General features: G+C 39.8%; 1 protein-coding gene across 2 annotated transcripts in view; it reads right to left on the bottom strand.

The window, feature by feature from the left end:
- The window catches only part of LOC110454296 (transcription initiation protein SPT3 homolog), a 146,875-nt gene that overhangs the window by 5,275 nt on the left and 122,622 nt on the right, over positions 1-18,978 (bottom strand). For both annotated transcript variants that reach the window (XM_021503738.1, XM_021503739.1), the window contains 5 exons: positions 18,426-18,512; positions 18,149-18,248; positions 15,127-15,263; positions 3,846-3,921; positions 1,064-1,185 (listed from right to left, as the gene is read on the bottom strand). In XM_021503738.1, coding sequence (XP_021359413.1) covers positions 1,064-1,185; positions 3,846-3,921; positions 15,127-15,263; positions 18,149-18,248; positions 18,426-18,512 — 522 coding nt within the window. The remainder of the gene's footprint in view (positions 1-1,063; positions 1,186-3,845; positions 3,922-15,126; positions 15,264-18,148; positions 18,249-18,425; positions 18,513-18,978) is intronic.

The following is an 18,978-nucleotide window of genomic DNA, read 5'->3' as shown; positions in this document are numbered from 1 at the left end:
AAAATGTGATTTCCCTATATAAACTATAGTAAAGTTTACCCCCTCCCCAGGGGGAAACGTGAGACCCCAGGGTCAAGAAATTCACAATTTTAGTAAAGCACCTTAAGACCCTTCTATCTATGAAGAGTATTTGATTCTACCATATCTGGATCTTGAGAAGAAGATTTTTGAAATTTTAGTCAATTTTACCCTTTTTGGCCCCACCCCTCGGGCCCCTGGGGGCTGGGGACCATATGATTCACAATTTTAGTTGACCTTTGGCCATGGATGGTTTCTGCAATATTTCATTGAAATTGGTTCAGGGGTTTTGGAGGAAAAGTCGAAAATTTAAATTGTTTACGGACGCACGACGGACGCCGGACAAAAGGCGATCGCAATAGGTCACTTGAGACTTTGTCTCAGGTGACCTAAAAATTCAGATTGTCACAAGGTTGCTATAGGTGTGTATTTACCTGTAAGACACAGCTTTGAAATCTATAACATACAACCTAGACCTTGGCATTGGTACCTGTGTCACTGCTATTACATACAATCTTGACCTTGACATTGGTACCTGTGTTACAGCTATTACATACAACCTTGACATTGGTACCTGTGTCACAGCTATTACATACAACCTTGACCTTGGCATTGGTACCTGTGTCACAGCTATTACATACGAACTTGACATTGGTACCTGTGTCACAGCTATTACATACAACCTTGACCTTGACATTGGTACCTGTGTTACAGCTATTACATACAACCTTGACATTGGTACCTGCGTCACAGCTATTACATACAACCTTGACCTTGTCATTGGTACCTGTGTCACAGCTATTACATTCAACCTTGACCTTGACATTGGTACCTGTGTCACAGCTATTACATACAACATTGACCTTGTTATCTGTGTTACAGCTATTACATACAACCTTGACCTTGACATTGGTACCTGTGTTACAGCTATCACATACAACCTTGGCATTGGTACCTGTGTCACAGCTATTACATACAACCTTGACCTTGACATTGGTATCTTTTTTTACATCTACTATAATATGTTTGACTTATAAACCAGTACCTGTGCCACTGTTTCGTAGGAGAAGTAGGAGAGGATCTCGAGGGCGGGCAGGTTGGGTTTGATGTCGATGTTGACACCTGCCATCAGCCAGTCTTTAAATCTTTGGGACTTGTACTTCCTACCTGTTAGCACAAATAATAAAACTTCTGAAATATTGATTATTTCTGTACAACTATGCTATTGTAAGTGTCATAGCTAGGCAGGAACTATTTTAATTTCCCATATCTTGTTATACATACATTTTACCCAACACTTTTGCCAATTGTTCTCTATTTTTTAATGTGACAACCAAGTCATTCAACATGCTGTAAATTTTGTATTTAAAGTTTCATTATTATTAATAATATTTAAAAAAAATGAGGTTCTTATATATAGCACTTTATCACAACCTAGGTCATTTCAAAGCATTTCACAAATTATTCGTGGTTATTTGGCCTTTGCAACCAGCCGATATCTTTCTCAACTCACTGGGGAACATACAGCCGGTGCTACCACAATGTCATTATTTTGTTTAGTGATCAACATTGTTTTCTTTTATTAAAGTACCATTCCAGAAAGCATAGCAATTTTTTGCAAATTAAATTACAAATTTATGTTAATAGCTCTATATCCTAATTTTATTTTATGAAACTATAAACCTTTGATAAACAGTGTCACAGTTGTGGTAGAAATATAACTATACAGTTACTAGCTTGAGTTGTTAAACAGTGTCAAAGTCGTGGTAGAAATATAACTATACAGTTACTAGCTTGAGTTGTTAAACAGTGTCACAGTTGTGGCAGAAATATAACTATACAGTTACTAGCTAGAGTTGTTAAACAGTGTCACAGTCGTGGTAGAAATATAACTACACAGTTACTAGCTAGAGTTGTTAAACAGTGTCACAGTCGTGGTAGAAATATAACTACACAGTTACTAGCTAGAGTTGTTAAACAGTGTCACAGTCGTGGTAGAAATATAACTACACAGTTACTAGCTAGAGTTGTTAAACAGTGTCACAGTCGTGGTAGAAATATAACTACACAGTTACTAGCTAGAGTTGTTAAACAGTGTCACAGTCGTGGTAGAAATATAACTACACAGTTACTAGCTAGAGTTGTTAAACAGTGTCACAGTCGTGGTAGAAATATAACTACACAGTTACTAGCTAGAGTTGTTAAACAGTGTCACAGTCGTGGTAGAAATATAACTACACAGTTACTAGCTAGAGTTGTTAAACAGTGTCACAGTCGTGGTAGAAATATAACTACACAGTTACTAGCTAGAGTTGTTAAACAGTGTCACAGTCGTGGTAGAAATATAACTACACAGTTACTAGCTAGAGTTGTTAAACAGTGTCACAGTCGTGGTAGAAATATAACTACACAGTTACTAGCTAGAGTTGTTAAACAGTGTCACAGTCGTGGTAGAAATATAACTACACAGTTACTAGCTAGAGTTGTTAAACAGTGTCACAGTCGTGGTAGAAATATAACTACACAGTTACTAGCTAGAGTTGTTAAACAGTGTCACAGTCGTGGTAGAAATATAACTACACAGTTACTAGCTAGAGTTGTTAAACAGTGTCACAGTCGTGGTAGAAATATAACTACACAGTTACTAGCTAGAGTTGTTAAACAGTGTCACAGTCGTGGTAGAAATATAACTACACAGTTACTAGCTAGAGTTGTTAAACAGTGTCACAGTCGTGGTAGAAATATAACTACACAGTTACTAGCTAGAGTTGTTAAACAGTGTCACAGTCGTGGTAGAAATATAACTACACAGTTACTAGCTAGAGTTGTTAAACAGTGTCACAGTCGTGGTAGAAATATAACTACACAGTTACTAGCTAGAGTTGTTAAACAGTGTCACAGTCGTGGTAGAAATATAACTACACAGTTACTAGCTAGAGTTGTTAAACAGTGTCACAGTCGTGGTAGAAATATAACTACACAGTTACTAGCTAGAGTTGTTAAACAGTGTCACAGTCGTGGTAGAAATATAACTACACAGTTACTAGCTAGAGTTGTTAAACAGTGTCACAGTCGTGGTAGAAATATAACTACACAGTTACTAGCTAGAGTTGTTAAACAGTGTCACAGTCGTGGTAGAAATATAACTACACAGTTACTAGCTAGAGTTGTTAAACAGTGTCACAGTCGTGGTAGAAATATAACTACACAGTTACTAGCTAGAGTTGTTAAACAGTGTCACAGTCGTGGTAGAAATATAACTACACAGTTACTAGCTAGAGTTGTTAAACAGTGTCACAGTCGTGGTAGAAATATAACTACACAGTTACTAGCTAGAGTTGTTAAACAGTGTCACAGTCGTGGTAGAAATATAACTACACAGTTACTAGCTAGAGTTGTTAAACAGTGTCACAGTCGTGGTAGAAATATAACTACACAGTTACTAGCTAGAGTTGTTAAACAGTGTCACAGTCGTGGTAGAAATATAACTACACAGTTACTAGCTAGAGTTGTTAAACAGTGTCACAGTCGTGGTAGAAATATAACTACACAGTTACTAGCTAGAGTTGTTAAACAGTGTCACAGTCGTGGTAGAAATATAACTACACAGTTACTAGCTAGAGTTGTTAAACAGTGTCACAGTCGTGGTAGAAATATAACTACACAGTTACTAGCTAGAGTTGTTAAACAGTGTCACAGTCGTGGTAGAAATATAACTACACAGTTACTAGCTAGAGTTGTTAAACAGTGTCACAGTCGTGGTAGAAATATATTTTCCTCAAGTTGTCAATAATTTAAAGAAAACCCAGCTGTTACCAAACACTTACTGAAGTTGATTTGTCTGGCCTCACAAAATTCCATGTAATGTTTTTGGTCCATGCCTCTTGATTGCAATTCAGCTCTCTATAGAAAACAAAACAAAATCCCAAATTTCACTAGAATTATTCCTCTACTAATATAATCACTTGACACTCACTCTGGGAAATATTTATGAGCAGTTATCAACAAATTAAACAGCTTGTTGTAATCACTGATTATCTATCTAGCTGCCAACACATCTCACATATACCTAATCTTTCTAGTGGGTCAAGGTCAAAGGGGGTTTCCAAAAAGACCCTCCTTTGATTTCAATTTTCTTTTGGAGAGGTGTAGACCTAAACATTATCGCAACAAAAACACCCACTAAAGTTCAAATGAGTACTTGATTCGTTTTTCGTAGAAGCATAAAACTGAAATTCTCAAAAAGTTTGGAGTTTTTTCCAAAAAGATGAATGTTGTCAAACTAACAATGCATTGTAGGATCATTTATGATGCAACCAAAGCTAGGGATCATATGCTGTGTATATGTAAAATGCCTTGCTATGGTGAGTTATTAGATATGCTCCAGTGTATATGTAAAATGCCTTGCTATGGTGAGTTATTAGATATGCTCCAGTGTATATGTAAAATGCCTTGCTATGGCGAGTTATCAGATACTTATAGACAAACAAAGCTAGGGATCATATGCTCCAGTGTATATGTAAAATGCGTGGCTATGGCGAGTTATCAGATACTTATAGACAACCAAAGCCAGGGATCATATGCTCCAGTGTATATGTAAAATGCCTTGCTATGGTGAGTTATCAGATATGCTCCAGTGTATATGTAAAATGCCTTGCTACGGTGAGTTATCAGATACTTATAGACAACCAAAGCTAGGGATCATATGCTCCAGTGGATATGTAAAATGCCTTGCTATGGCGAGTTATCAGATACTTATAGACAACCAAAGCTAGGGATCATATGCTCCAGTGTATATGTAAAATGCCCTGCTATGGTGAGTTATCAGATATGCTCCAGTGTATATGTAAAATGCCTTGCTATGGTGAGTTATCAGATATGCTCCAGTGCATATGTAAAATGCCTTGCTATGGTGAGTTATCAGATATGCTCCAGTGTATATGTAAAATGCGTTGCTATGGTGAGTTATCAGATACTTATAGACAAATCGACAGTCAGAAACCATCTCAAACAACGCTATTTTCCAGACAAAAAAAGCGTTGCTCTTACGAACAAGAATTCCATGGAAGTGGATGTGTCGCCTGCGCAGGAAGCTGGGAGATTACAAAGAAATAGATACACTTTTCATTTCAAGAAATAATGTTAAAAGTAAGCAATAATCATAGATTATGTTTTTGGATGGCATCATTTTGTTATATAATCTGTTATTCTGGGAAGAATACTCGGAGTTTTAAGGAACTTGCTATGGATACTGTTTGTCTCAATTCCAAGTTTAATTTGTATGATTTGTCGGATGGTTTCCCATAAATAAATGAATAAACTTGTGGATTATGATGCTAAACAGCTAGTGTTGTCAATAACATTTGGAGTAAGACGGCATTTCAGAGGTATACACGGGGGGTCAAGTGGTAGATCGAAGCCGTCCAGTATGCAGTTTTAGTGAAGTTTCTATTTATAGTAACAGTGACCTTGACCTTTGACCTTCGGACCTGAAAAGCAATCCCAAGCAAGCACTTTTGGTAAAGAAGCACTGCATGAAGTTTGAGTTTGATCGGCCCAAGGAAACTCAAGTTATCGCACGAAAACCTCTGTTCAGACGCCGACAAAGCAATACCTATGTGTCACCAGCTTTTCGCAGGCGACACAATAAAATTATGCTATAACTATTGTACACCAAAACCATTTTTATTATAGAAGGATTAGGTAATGGACTATCAATGACAAAAATATCAATCCAAAATATGTGGTGGAACATTCAAAGGGATCAAATGAGCATACAGTCTATACACCAGAATTCATGGGTACATTTTGTATATGTATAGTCTAATCATTATGACAGAAATATGACAGAAAAGACGAAAATATTCGTTCCAGTTTGGAAGGAATGAATATTTAATCAACAGAGAAGATGTTTATTCTCAGACATATTTCTTGCAATACCAGGGGATGGAATTCAGAGATTGTGTGTTTGTTTGTTACTTTGTTTACATATATATATATATTAAAGTTAGACACCCTTTCAACAGCTGATGACATTTACAGATATTTTTTTTGTAAGATGCAAGAGTATGAAATATGTTTAAATGGCAGACTTGTAAAAAAGAAGTAAGAGAACAGGAGGCCCAATGAGCCTGCATCGCTCACTTGGTATAAATCTCACACTTGTAACCTTAAAAGGGATCTAAAATAAAGCTACAGGCAAAATATCAGTATTTATGATTAAAATTCATTCAAAAGAACCTGTTATTTTTTTGATGCAGGGGTTTCTTCTGATGCACAGGCCCCATAGAGGGGTTCCTTCTGATGCACAGACCCCAAACAGGGGTTCCTTCTGATGCACAGGCCCATACAGGGGTTCCTTCTTATCCACAGTCCCATACAGGGGTTCCTTCTGATGCACAGGCCCCATACAGGGGTTCCTTCTGATGCACAGGCCCCATACAGGGGTTCCTTCTGATGCACAGACCCCATACAGGAGCCCTTTTTGAAGCACAGGCCCATACAGGGGTTCCTTCTGATGCACAGGCCCGAAACAGGGGTTCCTTCTGATGCACAGGCCCATGCAGGGGTTCCTTCTGATGCACAGGCCCATGCAGGGGTTCCATCTGATGCTCGGGCCCCAAACAGGGGTTCCTTCTGATGCACAGGCCCCATACAGGGGATCCTTCTGATGCACAACCTCATACAGGGGTTCCTTCTCATGCACAAGCCCATACAGGGGTCCCTTCTGATGCACAGGCCCATAAAGGGGTTCCTTCTGATGGACAAGCCCCTACAGGGGGTCCTTCTGGTGCACAGGCCCATGCAGGGGGTTCTTCTGATGCTCGGGCCCCATACAGGGGTTCCTTCTTACGCACAGGCCCATGCAGGGGGTCCTTCTGGTGCACAGGCCCATGCAGGGGTTTCATCTGATGCTCGGGCCCCATACAGGGGTTCCTTCTGATGCACAGGCCCCATACAGGAGTTCCTCCTGATGCACAAACCCCATACAGGGGTTCGTTCTGATGCACAGGCCCCATACAGGGGATCCTTCTGATGCACAACCTCATACAGGGGTTCCTTCTGATGCACAAGCCCCATACAGGGGTTCCTTCTGATGCACAAGCCCCATACAGGGGTTCCTTCTGATGCACAGGCCCCTTACAGGGGTTCCTTCTTATGCACAGGCTCCATACAGGGGTTCCTTCTGATGCACAGGCTCCACACAGGGGTTCCTTCTGATGCACAGGCCCCATACAGGGGATCCTTCTGATGCACAACCTCATACAGGGGTTCCTTCTGATGCACAAGCCCCTTACAGGGGTTCCTTCTTATGCACAGGCTCCATACAGGGGTTCCTTCTGATGCACAGGCCCCATACAGGAGTTCCTTCTGATGCACAAGTCCCATTCAGGGGTTCATTCTGATGCACAAGCCCCATACAGGGGTTCTTTCTGATTCACAGGCCCAATACCGGGGTTTCATTTGATGCTCAAGCCCCCTAATGGGACACCTTCTGATGTAAAAGTGGGACACCTTCTGTCTGATGTATAAGCTTCCTAAAGGGAAACTTTCTGATGCTCAGCCCCCTAGTGGGACACCTTCTAAAGTATAACTTGGACAGCTTCTGATGCTTAGCCCCCTAGTGGGACACCTTCTGATGGTAAAGTGGGACACCTTCTGTCTGATGTATAAGCCTCCTAAAGGGAAACTTTCTGATGCTCAGCCCCCTAGTGGGACACCTTCTAAAGTATAACTTGGACAGCTTCTGATGCACAAGCCCCCTAGTGGGACTGTTTCTGATTCAAAACCTTTTAATTGGGTTCTTTCTGATACATAAAGCACTGGTATGGATGATATGCCACACACTACACCTTTTTGTTGTGCATGACTAACGTGGGCAATGTATTAGATACTTTATGTACATTATTAGAAAATATATACTGGTATATGATTTTAGAGGACAAACTATTGTATGATTTAAAGAGACTGAGAATTTTCTGCTGTACAATTACATGTATAGCCCTAGTGACACCCCACTATATCAGACGGTTATCTAATGCAGTGTGATGATTTCCGCGCAGTATTGATTTTTGGAGAAGACATTAGCTAGACAAGGAATGGCTGGATGAACACAGTTCTGACAAGACTACCACATGCTCACCTTCCTTACTTCCAGGCATGTAAAATCCAGCCTCAGTATCTAACAATGCCTCCATTTCAGAGGGGGAACATTCAATGAGTCAACAGAAGCAGTGTAGATAGATACATTGTATGAGGAATATACACCCAGTAAACCTTTGTAGCTAGTATAATATACAAATCATCAACACGGAAGGATTGCTTTGTCAGCACAATGTTATGACAGCTTATCTAGTGCTTCAACTGCTACCCACAGACTAGACCAGTACTAGGCTTGTCAGCTACCCACAGACTTGAATAAAGCTAGGCTTGTCACCCACCCACAGACTTAACTAACGCTAGACTTGTCAGCTACCCACAGACTTCTCCAATACCAGGCTTGTCAGCTACCAACAGACTTGACTAACAATAGGCTTGTCACCTACCCACAAACTTCTCCAATACCAGGCTTGTCACCTACCCACAGACTTAACTAAGTCTAGGCTTGTCACCTACCCACAGGCTTCTCCAATGCCAGGCTTGTCACCTACCCCCAGACTTAACTAACACTAGACTTGGCACCTACCCACAGACCTAACTAACGCCAGGCTTGTCACCTACCCACAGACTTAACTAACACTAGACTTGTCACCTACCCACAGGCCTACCTAACGCTAGGCTTGTCAGCTGCCCACAGACCTAACTAACCCTAGGCGTAGCTAGTATAATATACAAATCATCAACACGGAAGGAATGCTTTGTCAGCACAATGTTATGACAGCTTATCTAGGGCTTCAACTGCTACCCACAGACTAGACCAGTACTAGGCTTGTCAGCTACACACAGACTTGAATAAAGCTAGGCTTGTCAGCTACCCACAGACTTGAATAAAGCTAGTCTTGTCACCCACCCACAGACTTAACTAACGCTAGGCATGTCAGCTACCCACAGACGTAACTAACTCTAGGCTTGTCACCTACCCACAGTCTTCTCCAATGCCAGGCTTGTCAGCTACCCACAGACTTGACTAACACAAGACTTGTCACCTACCCACAGACTTAACTAACGCTAGGCTTGTCACCTTCCCACAGACTTGACTAACACTAGCCTTGTCACCTACCCACAGACCTAAGTAACGCTAGGCTTGTCACCTACCCGCAGACTTGACTAACACTAGACTTGTCGCCTACCCACAGACCTAACTTACGCTAGGCTTGTCACCTACCCACTGACTTGACTAACACTAGACTTGTCGCCTACCCACAGACCTACCTAACGCTGGGCTTGTCAGCTACCCACAGACCTAAATAACGCTAGGCTTGTCACCTACCCAGAGTCTTCTCCAATGCCAGGCTTGTCAGCTACCCACAGACGTAACTAACGCTAGTCTTGTCACCTACCCACAGACCTAACTAACCCTAGGCGTAGCTAGTATAATATACAAATCATCAACACGGAAGGAATGCTTTGTCAGCACAATGTTATGACAGCTTATCTAGGGCTTCAACTGCTACCCACAGACTAGACCAGTACTAGGCTTGTCAGCTACACACAGACTTGAATAAAGCTAGGCTTGTCAGCTACCCACAGACTTTTCCAATACCAGGCTTGTCAGCTACCAACAGACCTAACTAATGCTAGGCTTGCCAGCTACCCACAGACATAACTAACGCTAGGCTTGTCACCTACCCCCAGACTTCTCCAATACCAGGCTTTTCAGCTACCCACAGACCTAACTAACCCTAGACTTGTCACCTACCCACAGGCCTACCTAACGCTAGGCTTGTCACCTACCCGCAGACTTGACTAACACTAGACTTGTCGCCTACCCACAGACCTAACTTACGCTAGGCTTGTCACCTACCCACAGCCTTGACTAACACTAGACTTGTCACCTACCCACAGGCCTACCTAACGCTAGGCTTGTCAGCTGCCCACAGACCTAACTAACCCTAGGCGTAGCTAGTATAATATACAAATCATCAACACGGAAGGAATGCTTTGTCAGCACAATGTTATGACAGCTTATCTAGGGCTTCAACTGCTACCCACAGACTAGACCAGTACTAGGCTTGTCAGCTACCCACAGACTTGAATAAAGCTAGGCTTGTCACCCACCCACGGACTTAACTAACGCTAGACTTGTCAGCTACCCCACAGACTTAACTAACGCTAGGCTTGTCACCTTCCCACAGACTTGACTAACACTAGACTTGTTACCTACCCACAGACCTACCTAACACTAGGCTTGTCAGCTACCCACAGACTTTTCCAATACCAGGCTTGTCAGCTAACCACCGACCTAACTAACGCTAGGCTTGTCGCCTAACCACAGACTTGACTAACACTAGAATTGTCACCTACCCACAGACCTACCTAACACTAGACTTGTCACCTACCCACAGGCCTACCTAACGCTAGGCTTGTCAGCTGCCCACAGACCTAACTAACGCTAGGTTTGTCACCTACCCACAGTCTTCTCCAATACCAGGCTTGTCAGCTAACCACCGACCTAACTAACGCTAGGCTTGTCACCTACCCACAGACTTGACTAACACTAGACTTGTCACCTACCCACAGACCTACCTAACGCTAGGCTTGTCAGCTACCCACAGACCTAACTAACCCTAGGCTTGTCAGCTACCCACAGACTTCTCCAATACCAGGCTTGTCAGCTACCCACAGACCTAACTAACGCTAGACTTGTCAGCTACCCACAGACCTAACTAATGCTAGGCTTGTCAGCTACCCACAGACCTAACTAACGCTAGACTTGTCAGCTACCCACAGACCTAACTAACACTAGGCTTGTCACCTACCCACAGACCTAACTAACACTAGGCTTGTCACCTACCCACAGACTTCTCCAATACCAGGCTTGTCAGCTACCAACAGACCTAACTAACGCTAGGCTTGTCAGCTACCCACAGACCTAACTAATGCTAGGCTTGTCAGCTACCCACAGACCTAACTAACGCTAGACTTGTCAGCTACCCACAGACCTAACTAACACTAGGCTTGTCACCTACCCACAGACCTAACTAACACTAGGCTTGTCACCTACCCACAGACTTCTCCAATACCAGGCTTGTCAGCTACCAACAGACCTAACTAACGCTAGGCTTGTCACCTACCCACAGACTTAACTAACTCTAGGCTTGTCACCTACCCACAGACTTGACTAACAATAGGCTTGTCACCTACCCACAGACTTCTCCAATACCAGGCTTGTCAGCTACCCACAGACCTAACTAACGCTAGGCTTGTCACCTACCCACAGACTTAACTAACACTAGACTTGTCACCTACCCACAGACTTAACTAACGCTAGGCATGTCAGCTACCCACAGACGTAACTAACGCTAGGCTTGTCACCTACCCACAGACTTAACTAACTCTAGGCTTGTCACCTACCCACAGACTTGACTAACAATAGACTTGTCACCTATCCAGACTTCTCCAATACCAGACTTGTCAGCTACCCAAAGATGTCTCAGATACTAGGTTTGTCAGCTACCCATAGTCTTCTCCAATACAAGGCTTGTCAGCTACCCACAGACTTGAATAACACTAGATGTCTCAGATACTAGGTTTGTCAGCTACCCACAGATGTCTCTGATACAAGGCTTGTCAGCTACCAACAGACTACTCTAACACAAGGCTAGTCAACTACCAACAGACTTCTCCAGGACATGATGTAAGATAATACTAAGTATGGTGCTTTATACACATAAAACATAAACAGGATGTGGGACAATACTCAGTAAGATACTTTAGACATAAAACACCGACGGGACAAGAGATAATAATCAGTAAGGACTTTACTCATAAAACACAGACAGGACAAGAGATAATACTCAGTAAGACACTTTACACATAAAACACAGACAGGACAAGAGATCATACTCAGTAAGATACTTAACACATAAAACACAGACAGGACAAGAGATAATACTCAGTAAGACACTTTAAACATAAAACACAGACAGGACAAGAGATAATACTCAGTAAGACACTTTAAACATAAAACACAGACAGGACAAGAGATAATACTCAGTAAGACACTTTAAACATAAAACACAGACAGGACAAGAGATAATACTCAGTAAGACACTTTAAACATAAAACACAGACAGGACAAGAGATAATACTCAGTAAGACACTTTAAACATAAAACACAGACAGGACAAGAGATAATACTCAGTAAGACACTTTAAACATAAAACACAGACAGGACAAGAGATAATACTCAGTAAGACACTTTAAACATAAAACACAGACAGGACAAGAGATAATACTCAGTAAGACACTTTAAACATAAAACACAGACAGGACAAGAGATAATACTCAGTAAGACACTTTAAACATAAAACACAGACAGGACAAGAGATAATACTCAGTAAGACACTTTAAACATAAAACACAGACAGGACAAGAGATAATACTCAGTAAGACACTTTAAACATAAAACACAGACAGGACAAGAGATAATACTCAGTAAGACACTTTAAACATAAAACACAGACAGGACAAGAGATAATACTCAGTAAGACACTTTAAACATAAAACACAGACAGGACAAGAGATAATACTCAGTAAGACACTTTAAACATAAAACACAGACAGGACAAGAGATAATACTCAGTAAGACACTTTAAACATAAAACACAGACAGGACAAGAGATAATACTCAGTAAGACACTTTAAACATAAAACACAGACAGGACAAGAGATAATACTCAGTAAGACACTTTAAACATAAAACACAGACAGGACAAGAGATAATACTCAGTAAGACACTTTAAACATAAAACACAGACAGGACAAGAGATAATACTCAGTAAGACACTTTAAACATAAAACACAGACAGGACAAGAGATAATACTCAGTAAGACACTTTAAACATAAAACACAGACAGGACAAGAGATAATACTCAGTAAGACACTTTAAACATAAAACACAGACAGGACAAGAGATAATACTCAGTAAGACACTTTAAACATAAAACACAGACAGGACAAGAGATAATACTCAGTAAGACACTTTAAACATAAAACACAGACAGGACAAGAGATAATACTCAGTAAGACACTTTAAACATAAAACACAGACAGGACAAGAGATAATACTCAGTAAGACACTTTAAACATAAAACACAGACAGGACAAGAGATAATACTCAGTAAGACACTTTAAACATAAAACACAGACAGGACAAGAGATAATACTCAGTAAGACACTTTAAACATAAAACACAGACAGGACAAGAGATAATACTCAGTAAGACACTTTAAACATAAAACACAGACAGGACAAGAGATAATACTCAGTAAGACACTTTAAACATAAAACACAGACAGGACAAGAGATAATACTCAGTAAGACACTTTAAACATAAAACACAGACAGGACAAGAGATAATACTCAGTAAGACACTTTAAACATAAAACACAGACAGGACAAGAGATAATACTCAGTAAGACACTTTAAACATAAAACACAGACAGGACAAGAGATAATACTCAGTAAGACACTTTAAACATAAAACACAGACAGGACAAGAGATAATACTCAGTAAGACACTTTAAACATAAAACACAGACAGGACAAGAGATAATACTCAGTAAGACACTTTAAACATAAAACACAGACAGGACAAGAGATAATACTCAGTAAGACACTTTAAACATAAAACACAGACAGGACAAGAGATAATACTCAGTAAGACACTTTAAACATAAAACACAGACAGGACAAGAGATAATACTCAGTAAGACACTTTAAACATAAAACACAGACAGGACAAGAGATAATACTCAGTAAGACACTTTAAACATAAAACACAGACAGGACAAGAGATAATACTCAGTAAGACACTTTAAACATAAAACACAGACAGGACAAGAGATAATACTCAGTAAGACACTTTAAACATAAAACACAGACAGGACAAGAGATAATACTCAGTAAGACACTTTAAACATAAAACACAGACAGGACAAGAGATAATACTCAGTAAGACACTTTAAACATAAAACACAGACAGGACAAGAGATAATACTCAGTAAGACACTTTAAACATAAAACACAGACAGGACAAGAGATAATACTCAGTAAGACACTTTAAACATAAAACACAGACAGGACAAGAGATAATACTCAGTAAGACACTTTAAACATAAAACACAGACAGGACAAGAGATAATACTCAGTAAGACACTTTAAACATAAAACACAGACAGGACAAGAGATAATACTCAGTAAGACACTTTAAACATAAAACACAGACAGGACAAGAGATAATACTCAGTAAGACACTTTAAACATAAAACACAGACAGGACAAGAGATAATACTCAGTAAGACACTTTAAACATAAAACACAGACAGGACAAGAGATAATACTCAGTAAGACACTTTAAACATAAAACACAGACAGGACAAGAGATAATACTCAGTAAGACACTTTAAACATAAAACACAGACAGGACAAGAGATAATACTCAGTAAGACACTTTAAACATAAAACACAGACAGGACAAGAGATAATACTCAGTAAGACACTTTAAACATAAAACACAGACAGGACAAGAGATAATACTCAGTAAGACACTTTAAACATAAAACACAGACAGGACAAGAGATAATACTCAGTAAGACACTTTAAACATAAAACACAGACAGGACAAGAGATAATACTCAGTAAGACACTTTAAACATAAAACACAGACAGGACAAGAGATAATACTCAGTAAGACACTTTAAACATAAAACACAGACAGGACAAGAGATAATACTCAGTAAGATACTTTAAACATAAAACACAGACAGGACAAGAGATAATACTCAGTAAGATACTTTACACATAAAACACAGACAGGACAAAAGATAATACTCAGTAAGAAGTAAGATACTTTAGACATAAAACATGGACAGGACATGATACTTATTAAGGTACTTCACTTATAAAACATGGACAAGATTTGAGATGAGGATTAGTAAACTTACCACTAGGCGATCATGTTTGATGTCATCTACTTTGTCATCATCAAATAATGCAACCAGCTCCCCTGATTGGTCAATTGATGACAAGAAGTCATGACAAATTTTTCGACGTTTTTTCATTGGTTGAATCACTTTTTCACCTTATCAAAAGAAATGAGAATTATTAAGTTAAACAAGAGTACCGCGGGGCGGAACAAAATACGCCCGTCGAATGCCATATAATGTTATATACTTTCTTACATTGAAATAAGGTCTGCATCATTTTAAGAGTGGTTAGCTGATATGCTATAAACAAGAGGCCCAATGGGCCTGCATTGCTCACCTGGTATAAATCTCACACTTGTAACCTTAAAAGTGATCTAAAATAAAGCTACAGGCAAAATAAAATATCAGTATTTATGATTAAAATTCATTCAAAAGAACCTGGTGGTTTTTTTTAAACATTTCACCCCTTTGATTGAAAGTCGAACAAAGTCATTATGTTGAACAAATTTTATAGCCTTTCATCTCAGGATGCAACTTGCAAAGTATCAACATCCTGGGACCCATGGTTACTCAGAAGAGGTCGTTTAAAGATTTTAAACAAATTTGACCCCTGTGACCTTGAATATAAGTCAAAGTCATTCACTTTAACAAACATAGTAGTCCTTGATCCCGGCATGCTACTGACTAAATATCAACATCCTGAGCCTTTTGGTTATTCAGAACAAGTTGTTTAAAAAATTTGAACATATTTGCTCCTTGTGACCTTGAATATGATTCAAGGTCATACATTTAAACAAACTTGGTAGCCCTTGATCCTAGTATGCTACTGACTAAATATCATCACCCTGGGCATTTTGGTTATTCAGAAGAAGTTGTTTAAAGTTTTTAACATATTTGACCCCTGTGACCTTGAATATGGGTGAAGGTCATTCATTTGAACAAACTTTGTAGCCCTTCATCTCAGCATGCTACTGGCCAAATATCATCACCCTGGGCATTTTGGTTATTCAGAAGAAGTTGTTTAAAGTTTTTTTAAGACAATTGACCCCTGTGACCTTGAATATAATTGAAGGTCATTCATTTGAACAAACTTGGTAGCCCTTCACCCAAGCATGCTACTGTCCAAATAACACCTCCCTGGACAGTTTGGTTATCGAGAAGAAGATGTTTAAAGTTTTTAACATATTTGACCCCTGTGACCTTGAAAATGGGTGAAGGTCATTAATTTTAACAAACTTTGTAGCCCTTCATCCCAGTTTGCTTCTGGCCAAATATCATCCCCATAGGCCTTTTGGTTATTAAGAAGAAGTCGTTTAAAGTAAAATATTGATGCCCGACGACAGACGGACGGACGGACGGACAATGGACGCCGTGCCACGGCATAAGCTCACTTGGCACTTCGTGCCAGGTGAGCTAAAAATGTAAGAGAAAATCTGTAGGACAAAAATTCAAATACTGAAATGAACAAAAGGCAATAAATTTTGCAAAAATCGTCGAATCAAAATTCTTTTAAGGGAGACCCAACTTCATATCATGATTATAATGTATACCAAGTTTCAAATTGGTCGGTCGAAAAATGCAGGAGGGGATCTCCGGACAAAATTTAAATACTGAAATGAACAAGAGGCCCAATGGGCCTGCATCGCTCACCTGGTATTAATCTCACACTTGTAATCTTAAAAGTGGACTAAAATACAGCTACAGGCAGAATATCAGTGTTTGATTCATAAGAACCTATTAAAAGATTTAAACATATGACGCCTGTCACCTTGAATGTCGAACAAGGACATCAGGTTGAAAGTGGATCAAGGTCATTCATTTGATTAAACATGGGAGCCCTTCATCCAAGCATGCTACAGGCCCAATATCAGTACCCTGGGCGTTTTGGTTATTGAGAAGAAGGCGTTTGAAGATTTTAAGACATCTGACCCCAGTGATCTTGAAAGTTGGTCGAGGTCAAACATTTTAACAAACTTGGTAGCCCTTCATCCCAGCATGCTACAGGCCCAATATCAGTACCCTGGGCCTTTTAGTTATTGAGAAGAAGTTGTTTGAAGATTTTAAGACATTTGACCCATTTGACCTTGAAAGTTGGTCAAGATCGTTCATTTTAACAAACTTTGTAGCCCTCCATCCCAGCATGCTACAGGTTCAATATCAGTACCATGGGCCTTTTGGTTATTAAGGAGAAGTCGTTTGAAGATTTTAAAACATTTGACCCCAGTGACCTTGAAAGTGGGTCAAGGTCATTCATTTGAACAAACTTTGTAGCCCTTCATCCCAGCATGCTACAGGCCTAATATCAGTACCCTGGGCCTTTCGGTTATTGAGAAGAAGTTGTTTGAAGATTTTAACATATTTGACCCCTGTGACTTTGAAAATTGATGAAAGTCATTTATTTGAACAAACTTGGTAGCCCTTCATCCAAGCATGCTTCTGGCCAAATATCATCACCCTAGGCCTTTTGGTTACTGAGAAGAAGTTGTTTAAAGTAAAAAGTTGATGCCGGACGTACGACGGAAGGACGATGCACGTACTTCGGGCCAGGTGAGCTAACAAAGGGCAATAACTTTTGGAAAAATAGTTGAATCAAATTTCTTTTAAGGAAGACACAATTTCATATTACGATCATAACGTATACCAAGTTTCAAATAGATCGGTCGAAAAATGTAGGAGGAGATTGCCAGACAAACAAAGTTTACGGACCGACGTACTGACGGACGGACAACGCCATACCATAATACTACCGTCAAATTTGACGGTCGTATAAAAAACAACTTTTTGTAATCATGGCTGCTAACTCACCTTCTCAATAGTGAATTGGATGTAAAACCACTCACACAAACACTCAAACTTGTCTACAACTACCTCATCTCACCTTTAATGTATATAAATACATCACTTTACCTGCATATACTGTGTATGGACATTCAGCCTATCTGTACTACCCCTGTTTATGATCTGTACATAAACTATATGGAGGGACATTCAACCAACTCCCACCAGCTTAAATGTTAGGGGACTAATAGCTACATCTTACTTGATTCTGTGCCTTCCTCATCATCCAGACTACCTCCCTTTAGGACTGTTGCCTTCATGTCCTTCAGGTCCAGATAACGGAGCAGACGGCCAAGTTTAACCTTGATTCAATATGCCATACACGTAAACAAACAGTCATTAAGTTGAATATAATTGACTATAATGGATTAGAAATGTTTTTATAATTGATTTTTTGTTTTATTCAATGGTTTTACCCAATATATATCTTCCCCTTACAAAAACATATATTAATATCCGCATTGCCTTATATCCAGTACCTTGTCTTTCCTAAGTAGGAACAATAGATCCTCCATACCAATAAATCTGGCACTCCTCAAGGTCGCCACATCACAGGCCTGGTATAGCTACAACAGCAAAGGTCAAGGTCATTGGTGTCAAGGTCTGATACAATTAAAACACTAAAGTTAAGTCTCAACATCATCACCTAACAGACTAAAACAGGAAGTCCATATCACTAGTGTCAACGTCTCAACATCATCACCTAACAGACTAAAACAGGAAGTCCATATCACTAGTGTCAACATCTCAACATCATCACATAACAGACTATAACAGGAAGTCAGGATCATTGGTGTCAACGTCACAACATCATCACATAACAGACTATAACAGGAAGTCAGGATCATTAGTGTCAACGTCTCAACATCATCACCAAACAGACTGAAACAGGAAGTCCATATCATTAGTGTCAACGTCTCAACATCATCACATAACAGACTATAACAGGAAGACCATATCACTAGTGTCAATGTCACAACATCATCACATAACAGACTATAACAGGAAGTCCATATCACTGGTGTCAACGTC

The sequence above is a fragment of the Mizuhopecten yessoensis genome, unplaced genomic scaffold (assembly GCF_002113885.1).
Source record: "Mizuhopecten yessoensis strain PY_sf001 unplaced genomic scaffold, ASM211388v2 scaffold7763, whole genome shotgun sequence".
In the NCBI taxonomy this organism is placed as follows: Eukaryota; Metazoa; Mollusca; class Bivalvia; order Pectinida; family Pectinidae; genus Mizuhopecten; species Mizuhopecten yessoensis.
This window is presented reverse-complemented; position numbering and strand designations above follow the sequence as displayed.